The sequence below is a fragment of the Nannobrachium achirus genome, assembly GCF_963921795.1.
Source record: "Nannobrachium achirus genome assembly, chromosome: 24".
In the NCBI taxonomy this organism is placed as follows: Eukaryota; Metazoa; Chordata; class Actinopteri; order Myctophiformes; family Myctophidae; genus Nannobrachium; species Nannobrachium achirus.
This window is the reverse complement of record NC_137831.1, coordinates 38,998,971-39,015,121: the sequence shown is the minus strand read 5'-3', so window position 1 is coordinate 39,015,121 and position 16,151 is coordinate 38,998,971. Positions and strand designations below refer to the sequence as shown.

At 43.0% G+C, this 16,151-nt stretch overlaps 1 protein-coding gene across 2 annotated transcripts in view; it reads right to left on the bottom strand.

Moving 5' to 3' along the window:
- fam184aa (family with sequence similarity 184 member Aa) overlaps positions 1-16,151 on the bottom strand; it is a 123,320-nt gene that overhangs the window by 80,886 nt on the left and 26,283 nt on the right. For both annotated transcript variants that reach the window (XM_080720288.1, XM_080720289.1), the window contains exons 6-9: positions 13,248-13,421; positions 12,316-12,477; positions 9,678-9,813; positions 577-758 (exon numbers count right to left, since the gene is read on the bottom strand). In XM_080720288.1, the coding sequence (XP_080576414.1) occupies positions 577-758; positions 9,678-9,813; positions 12,316-12,477; positions 13,248-13,421 (654 nt within the window). The remainder of the gene's footprint in view (positions 1-576; positions 759-9,677; positions 9,814-12,315; positions 12,478-13,247; positions 13,422-16,151) is intronic.

Genomic DNA, 16,151 nt, shown 5'->3' with positions numbered 1-16,151 from the left:
TGACTATTGTCTGTTTGTGTGGTAAAAAACATAACAGTTTCAGTACTAGTTATTTACATGTAGTGCTTTCGAGGCCGGACTTGACCGTACGCCGTGTGGCCAATATATTTCCCACATGCACGCGCACGGACGGCACGGAACAGTGCTGTGCATGCTAGAACGCGTCGCCATAGATTCGAGTGACGACGCGCCATATATAGCCTATCTAATCAAATGGCTATATTTGGATAACAAGTTTACCAGTGAGTGGTCTGCAGCGCATCCCCCTAGATTCACAAGCCCAAGTCCCCTATTCATATGGATACTTTAACACCCACTGTAGGTTTCCAGCGGTGACTGCATGCATGTGTGCGTCCTCATACATGGCTCCATTATGTGGTATGCAGTCTACTGTTTGAGATTTGTTCAAATCAAACTTTGTTTCTAGCAGCACTGTATTTTCTAATTGAATTAAATGAAACTAGAAAATAAAATCTTTAAATAGCCTCTAGAGGCGCGTGCACACACATGCACGTGACGTCAATAAATGACCATCCGCCCAGAAAAGAAAATCCCAAAGCACCACTGGTTATTTACCTGTTCCAGTTTGTGTACGGTCTGCTTGTGCTGCTCGTCGTTGGCGTGGCTCTGGTTGAACAGGGCCTCTCTCTCCTCCTCCAGTCGGTTGATCTTCTCCTTCAGTCTGCTCTGCTCCTGGTCCAGCTCTCTGATGGTGGCCTCGTGGGACATCTGGGCCGCCTGCAGGGACCCGATCTGACCTGCACGGGGACAGCAACGCAGCGCAGGGCAGTCACGATCAGGACATTTTACATGACGAGTATTATTGTCACTCAAATAATTGCGATTAACGATTTGATTGTGTTTGCGTTGTTGACAATTATATTTCCGTTTGGCTTGTAGGCTTTGAAGTTGCACATGGCAGATATGACACATAACCTAAATATACAAAGAAATTACTGATATATTTGACAACTTTATACTTATTCTATGTAAGGGAAGTATTCTCACATCCACTGGATTCGGGTGCAGGTGCATTGGACAGTGAACACTGAAGCAATCATGAAAAGATATTTCATGAACAAAAAATCCCGCACTCTGCTCTTGCTTAGCTACTCGTCTTTATTTCTATTGACAGACGTTTCGGTCCCCCTGGACCTTCTTCAAGACACTCTTGAAGAAGGTCCAGGGGGACCGAAACGTCTGTCAACTTTATACTTAAAAAAAGAACATTGATAGTGGAAATAGTCGATCTGCTATTTCCACTATTTTTTACTTAAAAAAATATATATACATTTTTCAACATGGAAACGAGTATGATGATTATGAAAAATTAAGAAAGTAATCATGTTTGAACTGGGGACCCCCCATAGTAATCATATTTGAACTGAGACCTGGTGACGATTCTACAAATGCCTTCTAAATCAGTAGTTCTCAAATTTTTTCTTGCCAAGGGCCCTCAAAATCATATACATATATTTGGCCAAGGACCCCCAGAAGATGATTTTCATGTGTGTAAGACACCACCAATAGAGACTTGAAACATATCAAATCATTTTAACTCATTGAGTGCCAGCCTATCACCACTAGAGGGCGCCCAGTGACCAGAGAATAATAGAGATATGCTGGTAATGCATGCCCAAGCCCTGGAGCCCAAGCCCAAGCCCTACTTGCCTGAACACTTTCCTTTGTGCATGTACAGGAAGAGGATGAAGTTAGCTTGAAGTTAGCTATTGGCTACCAAGCATTTTAGAAGCCTTATTTTCGTCAACTTAGCCATGATTAAACCTTGCACACCTCATGCATGGGAAAAAAACAGAGAAGAATGAGCTCTAAAAAATCCAATGCAATCCTGGATTGCATTGGAGTGGATTTGTGCAGTTTGTTCACAGCTTTCAAACAAAAAAATCCGATTGGAAATCCGTTCAGGCATTCTTGAGATAATCGCCATTATGTTTTACATGTAATGTAAACAAAAATGGCTGCCCTGTATGTTAGATGGGGTTGTATGGGGGTGGAACATGCAAAATCGCGATTGAAATCATGTTCACCAGATTTGATGGGGTCCAAAAAAAAAAAAAAAAAAATCAAAAAAATTTTTTTTAATTTTTTTTTTTTTTTTTAAAAGCCGAACTTGTTCGGGATCGGCACTCTACGATACGCTAATAAAGCCGAACTAGTTCGGGATTGGCACTCAATGAGTTAAAGAGGCGGTGCCATATTTTTGTACTTTTTCAGTTTTTCATGTGTCTATGAGGTTGACAGTACTTCATTAGATCGCCTGGTGTGGTTGTTATGAGCAATTATGTATTCCTTTTGTATTCGGGTTTTTAGCTGGAGCCTGCCACCTTGTGCGTCAAAAGTGCCAGTCCAAAAACACAGATACAATTACATCATAGAATCAACCCCTCCCCTTTTACCATTCACCCAACACTGTGAGTGTGGCTAAGTTCAGCTGGGTCACCACCCACCATGACAACCAGGCATACTTAACAGTTTGCCAGCCAAAATAGAATGGTTGTTGGTAGATTAGCCGTGGAATTTCTATTATTGTATTATGATCTGAGACATAATATTATGTTTATAAACATGAGCCCGCCACCCCTCCTTCTTGGACGGCTCCGTTGTTTTTTTCTTTTTTTTCAATCCCCTGGTCGTTTGCTCACCGTGATTATCTGGATCTCCATTGACATAAAGTGGAGGTTTTGGCCAAGGCATCATCTCCCCGTGCATTTCGCGTGCGCGATCCGTGCGCATATAATCCAAGTATATGGTCCAGGTATGACTGAACGGTCGATGTGAGCATTTTGGCTAGCTTAGCCCTTATCACTCCTGCTATGCTAATGTAATCATCTAAACAGCAAACGGACGGCAGCAAGGAAGGCTGAAGAAGGAGAGGAGCTGACGTCACTTCTGTTTCATGTCAGAGCAGCCATGAGCTATCGATGGACGAGCGGTGACTAGGGAAGGTTAGACGATCCCCGATTTTCGGATAAAAATCATTTATTTCGGTTTTAATGACCCATTACGGTAAAAGACGGCGCGGCTGGGACACCCTTGCTCAGAAGTCCGGTATAAAACGGTTTTAATATTAAGAGGCTCCCCGTGGCTTGGAAAGGGTTAATGAACTTGTGGGTGTGGCCACATAAAAACACAATTTGAACTCTTTCTGTACACTTTTTTGGAAAAAATATTCCTCCTAATATAATCAAAATCATATAATAGCTGATAATCATGTTTTAGATGGGGAAAAATCATGGCACCCCATCTTTAAAGTTTAGATAAGATATTCAGGTAAGATATTCTTTTACAGCACAGTAGCAATTTTACACCCCACACACGTCTACTCTTAAAAGTACATAAATGTGGACACTGCATTTAGAGTGGGGTTCTATCAAACCTTTCATTTACCAGATAACATCTCAAATTACATTGACTGATCTCAAATCCTCCCTAAAGGTTTCGATAGCAGACTCTTCAGAGTAGGCAATTCATTTGGATTTGATAACCAGTGGGTCAAATTAAATTCTTTTTTGAATCTTTTCACCTCAAGTATGCTCTGCAAAATGTACGGCCTCAAGAGTATTGTTAAAATATATATTTTTTTTGTCTAGTGATAATTTATCCAAAAGATTTGATAAGGGATTCGAAAAGGATTCTGATTCAATAAATGGATTTTGCATTTAGATCTGTATTCAATAAAACCCTTTCCAAAAATCAACCCTAAGATATAGTTCAGCTCAGTTGATACGATCGTGTCCTCTTACCATCAATGACATTTTCCATATTAAAGATGAATCTTAGGAGAAGGGAGGTTCAGTTCTGAGACCATACCAGAATACAGGATTTAGTCAGTGTTGGACCTTATATCTCCATATTTCCTTTTCATCATAAATGAATGAGCTATTTTACTTTATCATATGACAGTGTCATGCCACAGTAGTAAAACATCGCTGATCTACAAGCTCATGACGTATTGAATTGTGGCACATTGGGAGCCTGTCCCAGTAAGGGACACCAGGTAGAAGTGGTTAAATATGTATGTGAGATTTGATAAATATCGAACCAATGAAAAATATAACCAAGAGCTTGTGACCAGAGTATTTCAAGAGGAGAGTAGCGTCACACTTTGATCTCTCGCAGACCGGAAGTGGCAGAAAATAATGTTGCACATTTAGTTAATCATCTGTGGACCCCTCCAAAATGTGGATTAAAACCCCTAGACTCTGTGGTGTTGGACAGGCAACCGAGCACAGGTTGTTGTTGTTTTTATTTATTTTTCCTGGTTCCACTCGACAGCGGTGATACTTAAAAAGCTCCCCCCGCGCTCGCCAGAAGCACATGCCTTGTAAAAAGTGCTGGGTCAAGCAAGCTCAAACTGAATAAAACAGTTGGCATGCCCTGCGCTCCGACTCTCTTCGCATGCTGTCCGCGAGGCTTTTATTGTGTGAAATATTCATGGTTGTGACTGAGGGCTGAGTCACGAGGCCTGAGCAGACGTTTGCACTTTAGCTGCCAACCGCTGTGTGGCACCTGAACAGGCACGTGTAAAGCGGGGGGCTTTAGGTGCTTGGGCACCTGCCCTTTTTGCCTCAAAATCTAGCTTTAGCGCAGTTCATTTAGACACGGAAGGTAGAGTTCTAGCTGTTCTCTTCCCCGGACCCCCTCATTCATTCGCTAACAAGTTAATTAATTCATACGCCCACGTTCATTCTTACTTCATTCTCATTCGCTACAAGCTACTTCACACACACCCTCATTCTCAGTGTAGCCTTTTTAAGCAGCCTCTGCACACTGCTCATTCTACATGATAAGCTGTCATAGCGGGTTGTGTGCTGTCAGTGTTGGAAAACTCCTCCACCTCCCCGGCCTCCTCCCTTCAGTAGTAATGAAATGGAATGTACTGTAATAGGATAAAATGTACTATGGTTATTCCATGATTGTGGTAGGATGAAATGTTGATTGTACTATGGTTATTCTCTGATCGTGGTAATTATGATGTAATAACTGGAAGTTCCTGTTGTATGTACATCTGTAACTTGTGCTCTGCTCTGGGGGGTAAGTGATAACAGATTCTGTGTTAGGATATGTTTACACAGAGAAATCTGTTTATCATTAGAGCAGAGCCTCACTCCCAAACTCAATGCAATATCATTGCATAAATGGTTAATGTTATCTCTTAATAAATGGCAAATGGTTAACTCTAAGCTGAAGTGTCTAAATGAAGTACCCTTTTTGCAAAGTTCCAGATACAGAATTACGTTCTCCTCTGCATGTAGACATATTCATATCTTGCTAAAGTATAGATATAAGCTCTGTATCTGGTTTATCGTGGGAGAGTGCTATACTGTATGGCAAGTCATTATTTGGATGATTACTTTAACTTCCGCTTGAGTTGTTACTATAGTTAAAAGCAACAACACTTTAACTTGAGTACAGTTTTTTGGCTACTCTATCCACCTCTGACTGAGAGAACAGTGGGGGAAACAGAGAAGAGAAACTGATCGATAGATGGATCGATTGGCTTCCATTAAACCCTGCCAATGTAGACAGAAGACGGATCAATATCTAGTGCAGGGTGAGCCAGTGTTCAATACATTTCCCCTACACTGTAGGCACTCCGCTGACGCACTTAACTACTTACTACTGGAGCTGTGTGATTGTAGCTTTTGCTTGCAAATGCTGCTATTTGCATTAGGAAGAAGACCTGGAGTGGATCTGGATCTGAATCTCCCCCCCAAATGAATTGTACTTAATTACATGTACGTAATTACTTTACACCACTGGTTGCAGCACAAATACACCTTTTCATCTGCATTGGTGTTTAATTATTGACCTGGGCATGAAACTTTAATAGCTGGTGTAAACGCAACCAGCACTGCACGCTAGCTTATCCGAGCACTTTCTTCCGCGTCCGAAATAGAAAGCTTTAGTGGCAGCCCAGCTGGAAATACAGACCAAACCTGACGTGATGTACAACGGTAACACAAGAGACACATTTAAAGGCGGCTGAAAATAACTCGCGATCCCGTGATCGTATGAATCATTCAAAACCAATCCTGCAGATGATGACTTCAGATACGGATACATCGCTGGCTGTCCATGCCCGTGGACACATGTTCCTCAAACCCATAAACCGTAAAAATGTGTACATACACGGGGACAAGCTGTGACATTTCTCATGGTAAACTGCTACCTTGGGTCGCAATTACAGCATACAATATGTTTAGCATTCGAAGATCTTTTTTTTTTTTTTTTTTTTTTCAATTAAATAGTTGCCTCTGAGGTGTAGTGGATTAGAAGTATAAATGATCCCAACATGGAAATACTCTAAAGTAAAAGTACAAAATAGTAGATACAGTATATAACTATAAGTACAGTGCTTGAGTAGACATACTTAGTTACTTTCCACCACTGGCACGCATGCACGCACGCGCGCATCCCCACCACCTATTTCACGTGTCCCATAGAGAGATGGATGACACCCTGGTTACCCCGAGACACCACGGATCATCATTCGTTGGTCATTCTGAGACACCTTCATTTTTTTTCTGGAGATACCGGCTGATGTCACGCACTCACGAAGCGCGATCGGTTACAAGGTGGGGAACGCGGTGACAACCCCATCGGGATGCGCCCTAGCGTGACGCTCTCTGCACCCTAAGCATCACACCAAACCTGACAGGAAGGTTTATGTCTAAACCCCCCTGTCTGTGGTACATCACGCTTTTTACACACTTGAAGCCAGCTTATCAGGTTATACAGGGGCCAACAACCTTTTTGACGTGAAGTGCCAATAAGTCGGGGGCCCCAGAGTAATAAAAGGACCGTTTGGTTCAGATTCTCGCAAATTCGCCAAATTTGGCACAGATGTTGTCCATAACATACGTAATCATTTTAAGATGGATGCCAAGATTGCACAATCCAATTGGTGTCCCATTAAAGCTATACTGTGTAAGATGCCCAACTAGTGGTCATTAGCCCTATAGCAAACCGCGGTCGCGTCCGCGTCTTTCGGCCGTTTTTCGTACCTTCAGACCCCCGCGTCTGCCTCCACCTCGCTGAGATCTATCTTTTGAGGGGTCCCTTGTTCCTGTGCGTTCAGTAATTCCAGAGATACGGACTCCTTCACCCTGCCTGGTAGGCGAAATTACCTAGAGAAGGGATGGTACAAACGGGCGACAACAAATATGGCTGCCATAGCGACCCCACTTCAAGATGCGCTGTGATTGGCCGGCAGTTGTATAACCCTCGCTGTGATTGGCCGGTAGTGTGATGACGCAATTTTGGCGCGAGATCCGGTCCACGGCAAGGATCGCAGTTTACATATATAGAGAAGGCTTTACAGGCTGAAATTCACGGAGTGGGTGTTCTAAAACTTTAGCGATTTAACAGTTAGGACAATTTTAAGATTTGTTTTATAAAAAAAGTTACATGGTACAACTTTAACTTTAAATTTCAGGAAAAAAAAGCAAAAAAACAATCTGCTTTAAGTAGCATATAACTGGTCAAACTAGGGGGTGTTCATGATTCTGAATCCATTGCAAACATCCGTTTTGCATAAAAAAACATTCATTGGGCTAAAACGGCCACCACAAAAGTGTGAAAAGTGATGACTCATCACTTTTCATCACTAAACCATAGTCTTGTAGGGCAGTTTTTTAGCCCTTTTTTTGTGCAAAACAGATGCTTGCAATAGATTCAGAATCATGAAAAAACCCTAGTTTGACCAGTTATATGCTACTTAAAGCAGATTCTTTTTTTGCTTTTTTTTTTCCTGTAATGCATTGCGCAATATGCGCAATATGTCAGTACCATGGGGTGCCCATCTTGGCACCCATCTTAAAATGATTAAGTATGTTATGGACAACATCTGTGCCAAATTTGGCGAATTTGCGAGAATCTGAACCAAAATATCCCTGGGGCCCCTGACTACAAGTTTAAATTTTCTTGATAGTCAGTGTGCCATCATGTCAACATTAACTTTGATCATGACACCATATACATTTTTTTACATTTCCAACTGATGTGATTGTCCATAGGCTATACATAACAACATTCTATTTTCCTCCAGGATGTAATGATCATTAGAATCAAACAGCACTCCATCTTTAAAACACTGTGTTATAACATTTTCTTCCTTTCTTTTTTTTTCTTCAGTCTTTCCTATTTTAAAGTTGCAGCCGTGAATTTCCTCATGGTAATTGTTTGACCATGCGTGCTGGCCGATTGTACTCGTTTGTTGTTTTTTCTACTGTGTTTTGCCGTGTATGACTGTTTTCATACATGTTTTGCCGTACGACATGCTGTGAAGTGCACACTCAGAGATCCCTTGGGGTGATGACTGCACTATAAACTAGAAGCAGTGCTCTTCCGAGCACAGGTCTCCACCAGGCCGTGCGTACTGGTGGTGTTACTGTATAATAGGCCAATGTAAAAAGGGTGGCATATGTTCCTCACCTTAGATCTTTCATGGCAATCGGACGCTGCATGCATGATTTGAAGCATTGTGTTCCAAAAATGTGTTTTGCTAAAGTCTACCTAATGGTGGCGCTATAACAGCCCAATGTGAAAAAGGTAGCATTTGTTCCTTGACCTAGTGGGAATATGTGTGGCAAATTTCACGGTAATCGCAAGCTGCGTTGATGATTTGAGGCATTTTGTTCAAAAGCGGAGCAATCCTGCAAAATTTGGAAGCTAATATTAGCCAATCAGGATGGAATATGAAATATCAGACTGATCGGACTTGATCACATGACTATAGAGATACTGTGTACCGATTTGCGTGATTTTTGCATAAAATCTCAAGGAGTAATATCCAAAAATGTGTTTTACATATGTCGGCCCAAAGGTGGCGCTATAAAAGGCTGATGTGAAAAATGCAGGGCAAAGGTTTATCCTTAGCCTCAAAGGAGTGCGCTTACAAAGTTTGAAACTGATCGGTGGAATTATAGGTAAAACCACAAATCGGGCTGTTATAGCGCCACCATGAGGCTGATTTAAAAAAAATTAAGTGGCATTTCTTCCTCGGCCTAGTGGGAACGTGTGTGCGCGATTTCATGATAATTGCACTTTGCGTTTGTGATTTGAGGCATTTTGTTCAAAACGGCTCAATCCCACAAACTTTGGAAGCCAATCTTAGCCAATCAGGATGGAATATGCAAAATCGGACAGATCCGTGGCGATCACATGACTGTCGAGATATTGCCTACCGATTTGTAGGATTTTTGGACAAAATCTGTAAGAGTAGTGCACAGAAATGTGTTTAGCGAACATCGGCCACTAGTTGGCGCTAGAAAAGGCCCATTTGAAAAATTTAGGGCAGAGGTTCTAGATTGGCATCCAGGGAATGTGTGTGCTCACTTTGGCAGCGACCGGGCCAACGGCGACTGAGATTTGGCGCTCACAAACTGCGAGGACGCACGGACGCACGGACGGACGCACGGACGGACACACACACGGACGGAGGGGAAAACATACTCTCCCTCAGCCTTCAGCTGGTGGAGACAATAAAATAAACTGAAACTGAGTTGAGGAGCGGAGAGGAGAGGGGAGGAGAGAAGAGGAGAGAAGAGAAGAGAAGAGAAGAGAAGAGAAGAGAAGAGAAGAGAAGAGAAGAGAAGAGAAGAGAAGAGAAGAGAAGAGAAGAGAAGAGAAGAGAAGAGAAGAGAGGAACTCACTGGCTTTGTGCAGTATCTCAGTAGCTTGTTGCTGAACGCGGTCTCTGCTGCTCTCCAGTTCGTACTCGGTGTCTTTGAGCTGCATCACCCAGATCTCTCCGTCCTGGATGGCCTCCTCCAGCTGTTTATGAAGGTTCTGGAACAACACACACACACACACACACACACACACACACACACACACACACACACACACACACACACACACACACACACACACACACACACACACACACACACACACACACACACACACACACACACACACACACACACACACACACACACACACACACACACACACACACACACACACACACACACACGAGTCATCAAATCAACCAGCGAACAGTATCTCAGCATCTAGCAGGCTTGCCCTGCACCACTCGTGTGCATCTCTATTAACCTGCTTGCTGACAACTAATGTCTCTAATTGCCAGAATCTTACCTTTTAATGTGCACGGGTCATGCACGGATAATGCACGGATGATGCACCACAATGTGCTTCACAGCTTTCAAACAAAAAAATCAGCTTGGAAAACCCGTTCAGGCATTCAAAAGATAGAGGCTATCCACGGGTTTCCAACGCCCCATAGTGCATTGCGCAGACGCTGTACCAAGCTTCCAGCGCCGCAGCCGAGTGTGATTTACAAGCTCACAACGGGCTGCATCTGCAATGCGACGTGAGCTTGTATGTCTGCTGTTAAACCGGAAGTGTGGTCCAAATAATCTCCAGTAAACTCCTGCGGAAACAGTTGGATAGTGTTTTCTTCAAATGTAAACAAACATGGCTGCCATGTTTGAAAGGTAGAGTTGTTCTGGGAGTCAGACATGCATTTCGCGATCACGATCATGCCAAAAACAGAAGTACTGTAGGAAAAAACGGCCACCTCGGGAAACTCGTGTTTGGCACAGGGACACATATATGGCCCAAACTCGGGAAACTCGGGCACCAAGGGAGTTAAATAAAGAAATAAATAAAGAAAAACAAAATCAACTCTTGCCACTGTGTGTGACCCATTGAATAATATATAATCTCATGACGCATAACTACTAACACTACTCTCAGACTCACTATCAAAAAATAAACATGGCACATGATTTTAGCATAAGAGAAATGCCATGTCATGTGGTTGCGCTAACATAGCTATAGTACTTTTTCGGCTGTATTATTGTTTCTAGAGTAACCCCAAAAGTTTCCCTTTTTTGATTGGACAATATGAATATACTGGATTTGAGGATTGGTCAACAGTATTCACGGCGGCCGCAACCTCACGACCAGAGGTGTTCACAAGACTTTGATCTCGAGTCCGAGTCGAGTCTCGAGTCTTTGATTTAGAGGTGCGACAGAGTAGGAATAAAGGCTATAGGCTTTGAACAATATAGGTTACGTGGAGTTAATGAGGTATTTAGTAGCTGCAGCTGGTGGAACATCAAGATGAGACAAGGCGCGGCGGAGAGAAAAGGAAACCTGGCGTTACAAAAACATTCTCTCGCGGATAATCCTATCATCTTATCAAATTATTAAACAAATGCCAAGTTAACTGAAGTAAAATAGCTGATGATGTTTTTTTTCCGCGTTTTAATATTTCAATCTTATGATGAAAGGCTCCATGCAGCAGCTATGCCTGCCTCGCTGAGACTGAAGGCCTCTCCATACTTTAACCGAAATGTTCGGCGAGTTGGACTTTACAACGTGCAAATTTCCGAACTCTCATTCGGTCTAATGCTTTTCAGAAGTTGCGAGTGACGTCATTTTGTAGTCGAACCTTACCTTTTGACCGAAAACGGCGGTTTCGGTCAAAGTATGGACAGGCCTTTAGTCTGCGCACAACGCGCACCGGAGAGGAAAGGAAGGAGAAGGAAAGGACAAAATCTGTCGGGCTTGTCATTCATTAGTGCATGAAATAAAGATTGATCACAACTCATCACGAGTCTTATGAGCGCCAGTCCGAGTGGAGTCTGGAGTCTCCAAAATTGCGACTCGAGTGCGACTAGAGTACGAGTCTTCAACTCGAGTCCCCATCTCTGCTCATGACTGATATCGGTAGACGGAATTCTTCTTTTCTAATTCATTCATTCATTCATCCATTCATTCATTCATTCAGGGTCGTGCTGGGCCCCTGATTCAGCCCGGGAAAAAGAGTTGGAGAGGCCCTCATTGCGCGCTATAGAGAGAGATCTCTCTCTATAGCGCTGCTGCTACTCAAAGATTTGCCATTTCAGATCATGACAAGTGACAAGCCGGTGGGCCGATTACATATGAGTTATATTTTGTCGTTGTCAGGTGGAAACCTTGTATGTCCAAAACCGGTTGTTTTGTATTTATCATTTTAAAAATGATTTAAACTAGTGAAAACAGCCGATCTGCAAGCACACAACGCCTCGCGTGCTTGTAGATCTGCTGTTTTCACTACTTTGGTGCAAACAGTTTAATTTTTACTTTTGTGCAAACAGTTTAATTTCTTTCCTAATGGCCGGCCTGGACCGGCCGGGAATGAACCGGGCCGTTCGGGAGTTGTCCCGCTTTTCCCAATGGCCAGCACGTCCCTGCATTCATTCATTCATTCATTCATTTTAATCAGTGCCCTCCTTCCTATCCCTGCCCTCTCTCGTGGTGGTACATACAGTACAGTACCTTGATGGTTCCTTCTGCGTTGGTCAGGGAGGTCTGCAGCCTGTTGGTCTTGTCCCGGTTCTCCCTGGCCTCCTCCTGGGCTCTCTGCAGCTCCGTCCTCAGCTTGGACAGCGAGCGCTGCAGGGCCGCCTCCTGAGCCTGGAACTCTTTACGGAGCTCCACCTGGTACATTAGAATACATACGTTAGGCCAAAGGTTCCTGGAACACTTAACAAGAGGGCAAGATAAAGATAAAGATAAAGGTAAAGATAAAAAATATCTTTCTCAGTTGAAGTGGATGGGAGTGGATGGTAGCGTCCAGTGTGGACACTACCATCCACTTCACTTGAGAACCATATTTTCTATCTTTATCTTTACAGTAGCAGTAGCTCCCGTAACACTTGTCTGTTCTCTTCAGTGCAACAATAATGGCGGCGGGATCACTTCTTTGCTGGTTTTCTCAGCCTGGATGTCTGAAAACTGATGCAAACAGAGGGGGAGGAGCCTCTTGCTCCGCAATGGCTGCGCCCATACTTTTGTGGATTTTTTTCACTGCTCCGTGAGCGATGCAGCTTTATTTTACAAAGACCGCGATAGGAAATAATGGATGGCTACATTTTCGATAAATTCACAAAGGTAAGCTACTTCTGTGGCAAAAGAGTCAGAATCACTGGGGGTACATTTAGGGTCATGGGTCAAGTAAATTTACCCCCATTGATTCTCACCCAATGCATTTGGGTCCCCATCCAGGGCCTTGTATTTGGGTCCCCATCCAGGCCCATGCATTTGGGTCCCCGCTAAGAATCAATGGGGGTAAATTTACCAATAACCAATTTTTTGTCTTAGGAATTTGACAAATACAAAAAAATATGATTGAACTCAAGTCTCCATGGCGTGACTAATCAATAGGAGAAAAAAGTCATTTTCAATGTCTCAAAGTGGTGTGTGGTCACCTCGGTCCTCTTCCAGGCCAGCAGGTTTTCGGCGGTCAGCTGGTGGGTTCTCCTCATGGCCTCCAGCTCCCTCTCATAGTACTCCTGGGCCTTGGACAGCTTGGACTCGTACTCCTCCACCAGACGCACCTTGTCCTTGGTCAGCTCCTCCACCCGCTCCATCAGCGACTCCACCTGGAGGGAGAGAGAGAGAGAGAGAGAGAGAGAGAGAGAGAGAGACAGACAGAGAGACAGAGAGAGACAGAGATGTAGAGCAGTGGTGCTGGTGAAAAAAACTCGTCCACTGGCACCCATTGCGTTAACCCATTTAGAACGGGTACACATTATTGTGTATCGTTATTTTATGCTTTAGATATTGAAAAATAGCTCACAGCGCGCGCTGCGAGCTTGTAGATCTGCTATTTTTGAAAAATCGTGAAAATTGGAATTTTGACCCGATTCTATAACTGTCTTTTGAATCCTTCTAAGGTTTTTTGAAAAACCTACGTTTCTATGTCAGCAATCTGGCTAGCCATCGTCAAAGAAAAGGTCCTTTTCACTTAACTGGAGCTCAGTCAGTCTGTTCTTGAGCCACGGACCCGCATCTCAAAATATCTAGTTCCAGCGACCACCCAGAAGCAAAATTTGAGTTACAAACGTTCGCTTTAAAAATACATAATATTCAAAGATTTGCACACATTTTCACGACTTTTAAAAAAATAGCAGATATACAAGCTCACAGCGCGGCACGGAATAGCTAAAGCATTCAATAATTCTAGGCCTTAAGTACAAATTCCTACTCATGTATATCTATCTACCTTCCTCCCCCTCTCTCCCTCTCTTCTCTGCCATCTCTCTTCTAGCCTCCATAACCATGTGTCTGCACTCTGTAGTGTGCAGTACTTCTGCACATCCATCAGTGCACCTCTTACTCACCTGGTGACACCATCTGTCTCTCTGTGCAGCCTTTCTAATTATATACCAATCCATCTCTCTCTCTCCCTCTCTCCCTCTCTCTCTCTCTCTCTCTCTCCCTCGCTCTCATGGATCAAAGCGAAATACAATCTCAGGAGTGTTTGTATGGCCCAAGTCCTAATGTGGGATTTGATGTGATTGATTGTTTGAAGGAACTAATGTACCAAACACTCTTACGAATAAATGACATATTCACTGCCACTGCTGGAGATGTTGTCTTATTGCATTTCCGGTTGTAAACCCTAGACTGCAGTCTCCCGTAACCCGGGAGTGATGCAAAGACTTCAATTCCCATGATGCATAGGGAAATTACGTCATCAAAAAAATAAAAATAAAAATCCCTCTTCTGTCCAGACCAACGTTATGAAATTCTGAAAAATAGATGTATCTCGGAATTTTCTCCCAGATCGCGTTCTTGGTCAAAACCATAACTAAAGCACGGATGATCGCGGTTATAATTTTTCTTTTCCGGGTAAAAGAAAAGACCCAGAGCCGTGACCGGGGGCTTATGTTTACATATGGACACATGGTGCGTTCAATTCATGGAGCCATCAAAAATAATAGTAAAAACACAGAAAAACCGTGTCAGAAGCTACTGAAGTAATTAATTAAAACCGCAGCCGTTAAAGGGGCCCCACCATGCTTTTAAAAATATATGTTTTAGCCTAAACAACCACTCAGTTATTGAAAATACATGTTCCGTCTGTCTCTAATTCCAAGCCATTTCAGATACCAAAATGCCCTTTGTTGGCAACGTCTGCTGTCTTTGGGCTAAAACTGGAACGATTCAGAGAATATTAGAACTACTATGTGAACCATGTAGAGTGAATCGTAATCTTCTCTGTATCGTTCCAATTTTAGCACCAATTTACCTCATGGTTCCACCTCATATATATACAGTCTCAATCGAATATATAGCCTCCCAAAAAGTACCGCCCCCTTCTCGAGGGGGCCCAATAGGAAATGAGCGCCCTGTGACATAGAATGGGGCCCGATTTCAAAGGAGCCCATTCAGAAAATCACTGAAATGAAAGGCAAGACCGAGTTAATGAATTGTTTTTTTGGGGGGGGCTGGAAGAGACACTGGGAAGACCAAAAAACAAGAAAAAAAAGAAAAATGTGAAATTCATGGTGGGGCCTCTTTTAAAACTCTCTCCCAGCCATTTACAATAGGCTTGTGCGCCTATACTGCCAGGAATTTTATTAATTTCCAAGTTAGCTTTAATCTAACCCAACAGGGATCATATTGTTGTAGAATGTAGTACTAGTACTATCCACTAGAGTGTGCCCAACGATAATCTCCTAGAGTCTGGACTAGCGAGTGGACAGCAGTAGACCCATAATGGCGGCGCCCATTGGCGGCCATTATGTCTCCCGGTCCGCCGAACGGGAGCTATAAAACACGATCCGAACGTCGTGCGCACGCCATTTACACTCGTTTTTGCTCTTGAGTGACCAATCTGTCAGTCCAGCCATTTTTTTCCGAATGAAAATCGGTCTAAATATGGTAAAGTTTGATAAGAAAAACGTCAACATTCAATGCTGTAAAAAGGCCCATTCTATGTTATGGCCGAACGACTTCCGGGTTACGTCATCGATGATGTCACTTCCTTCGAATATGTAACTTTAGACTAAAATTAAGCTAGAAAGGTCATTTATAGCTCAAAAAATGTCAAAAAAATACCAAAATGATCAGAAAATGATCCCCAAGGCGACGTTTGGCGATCTGGCTGCCTCACCCTCCTCAAAATGGCGATGGAAGGCGATTTGGCTGTGAACTAGTTAAAGGTAGGGTAATGATTTCATTTCATTCAAACAATAACAAAATTGGACTATGTTCTGATAGTACTAGTTACTATAGAGTGTTTGGTCCATATTTGGACATAAGCCTTATCCCGTGAGGAGTTTCAGTTGCTCCACCAAAACTGTTGGGCGACAGGTTTTCCTCCA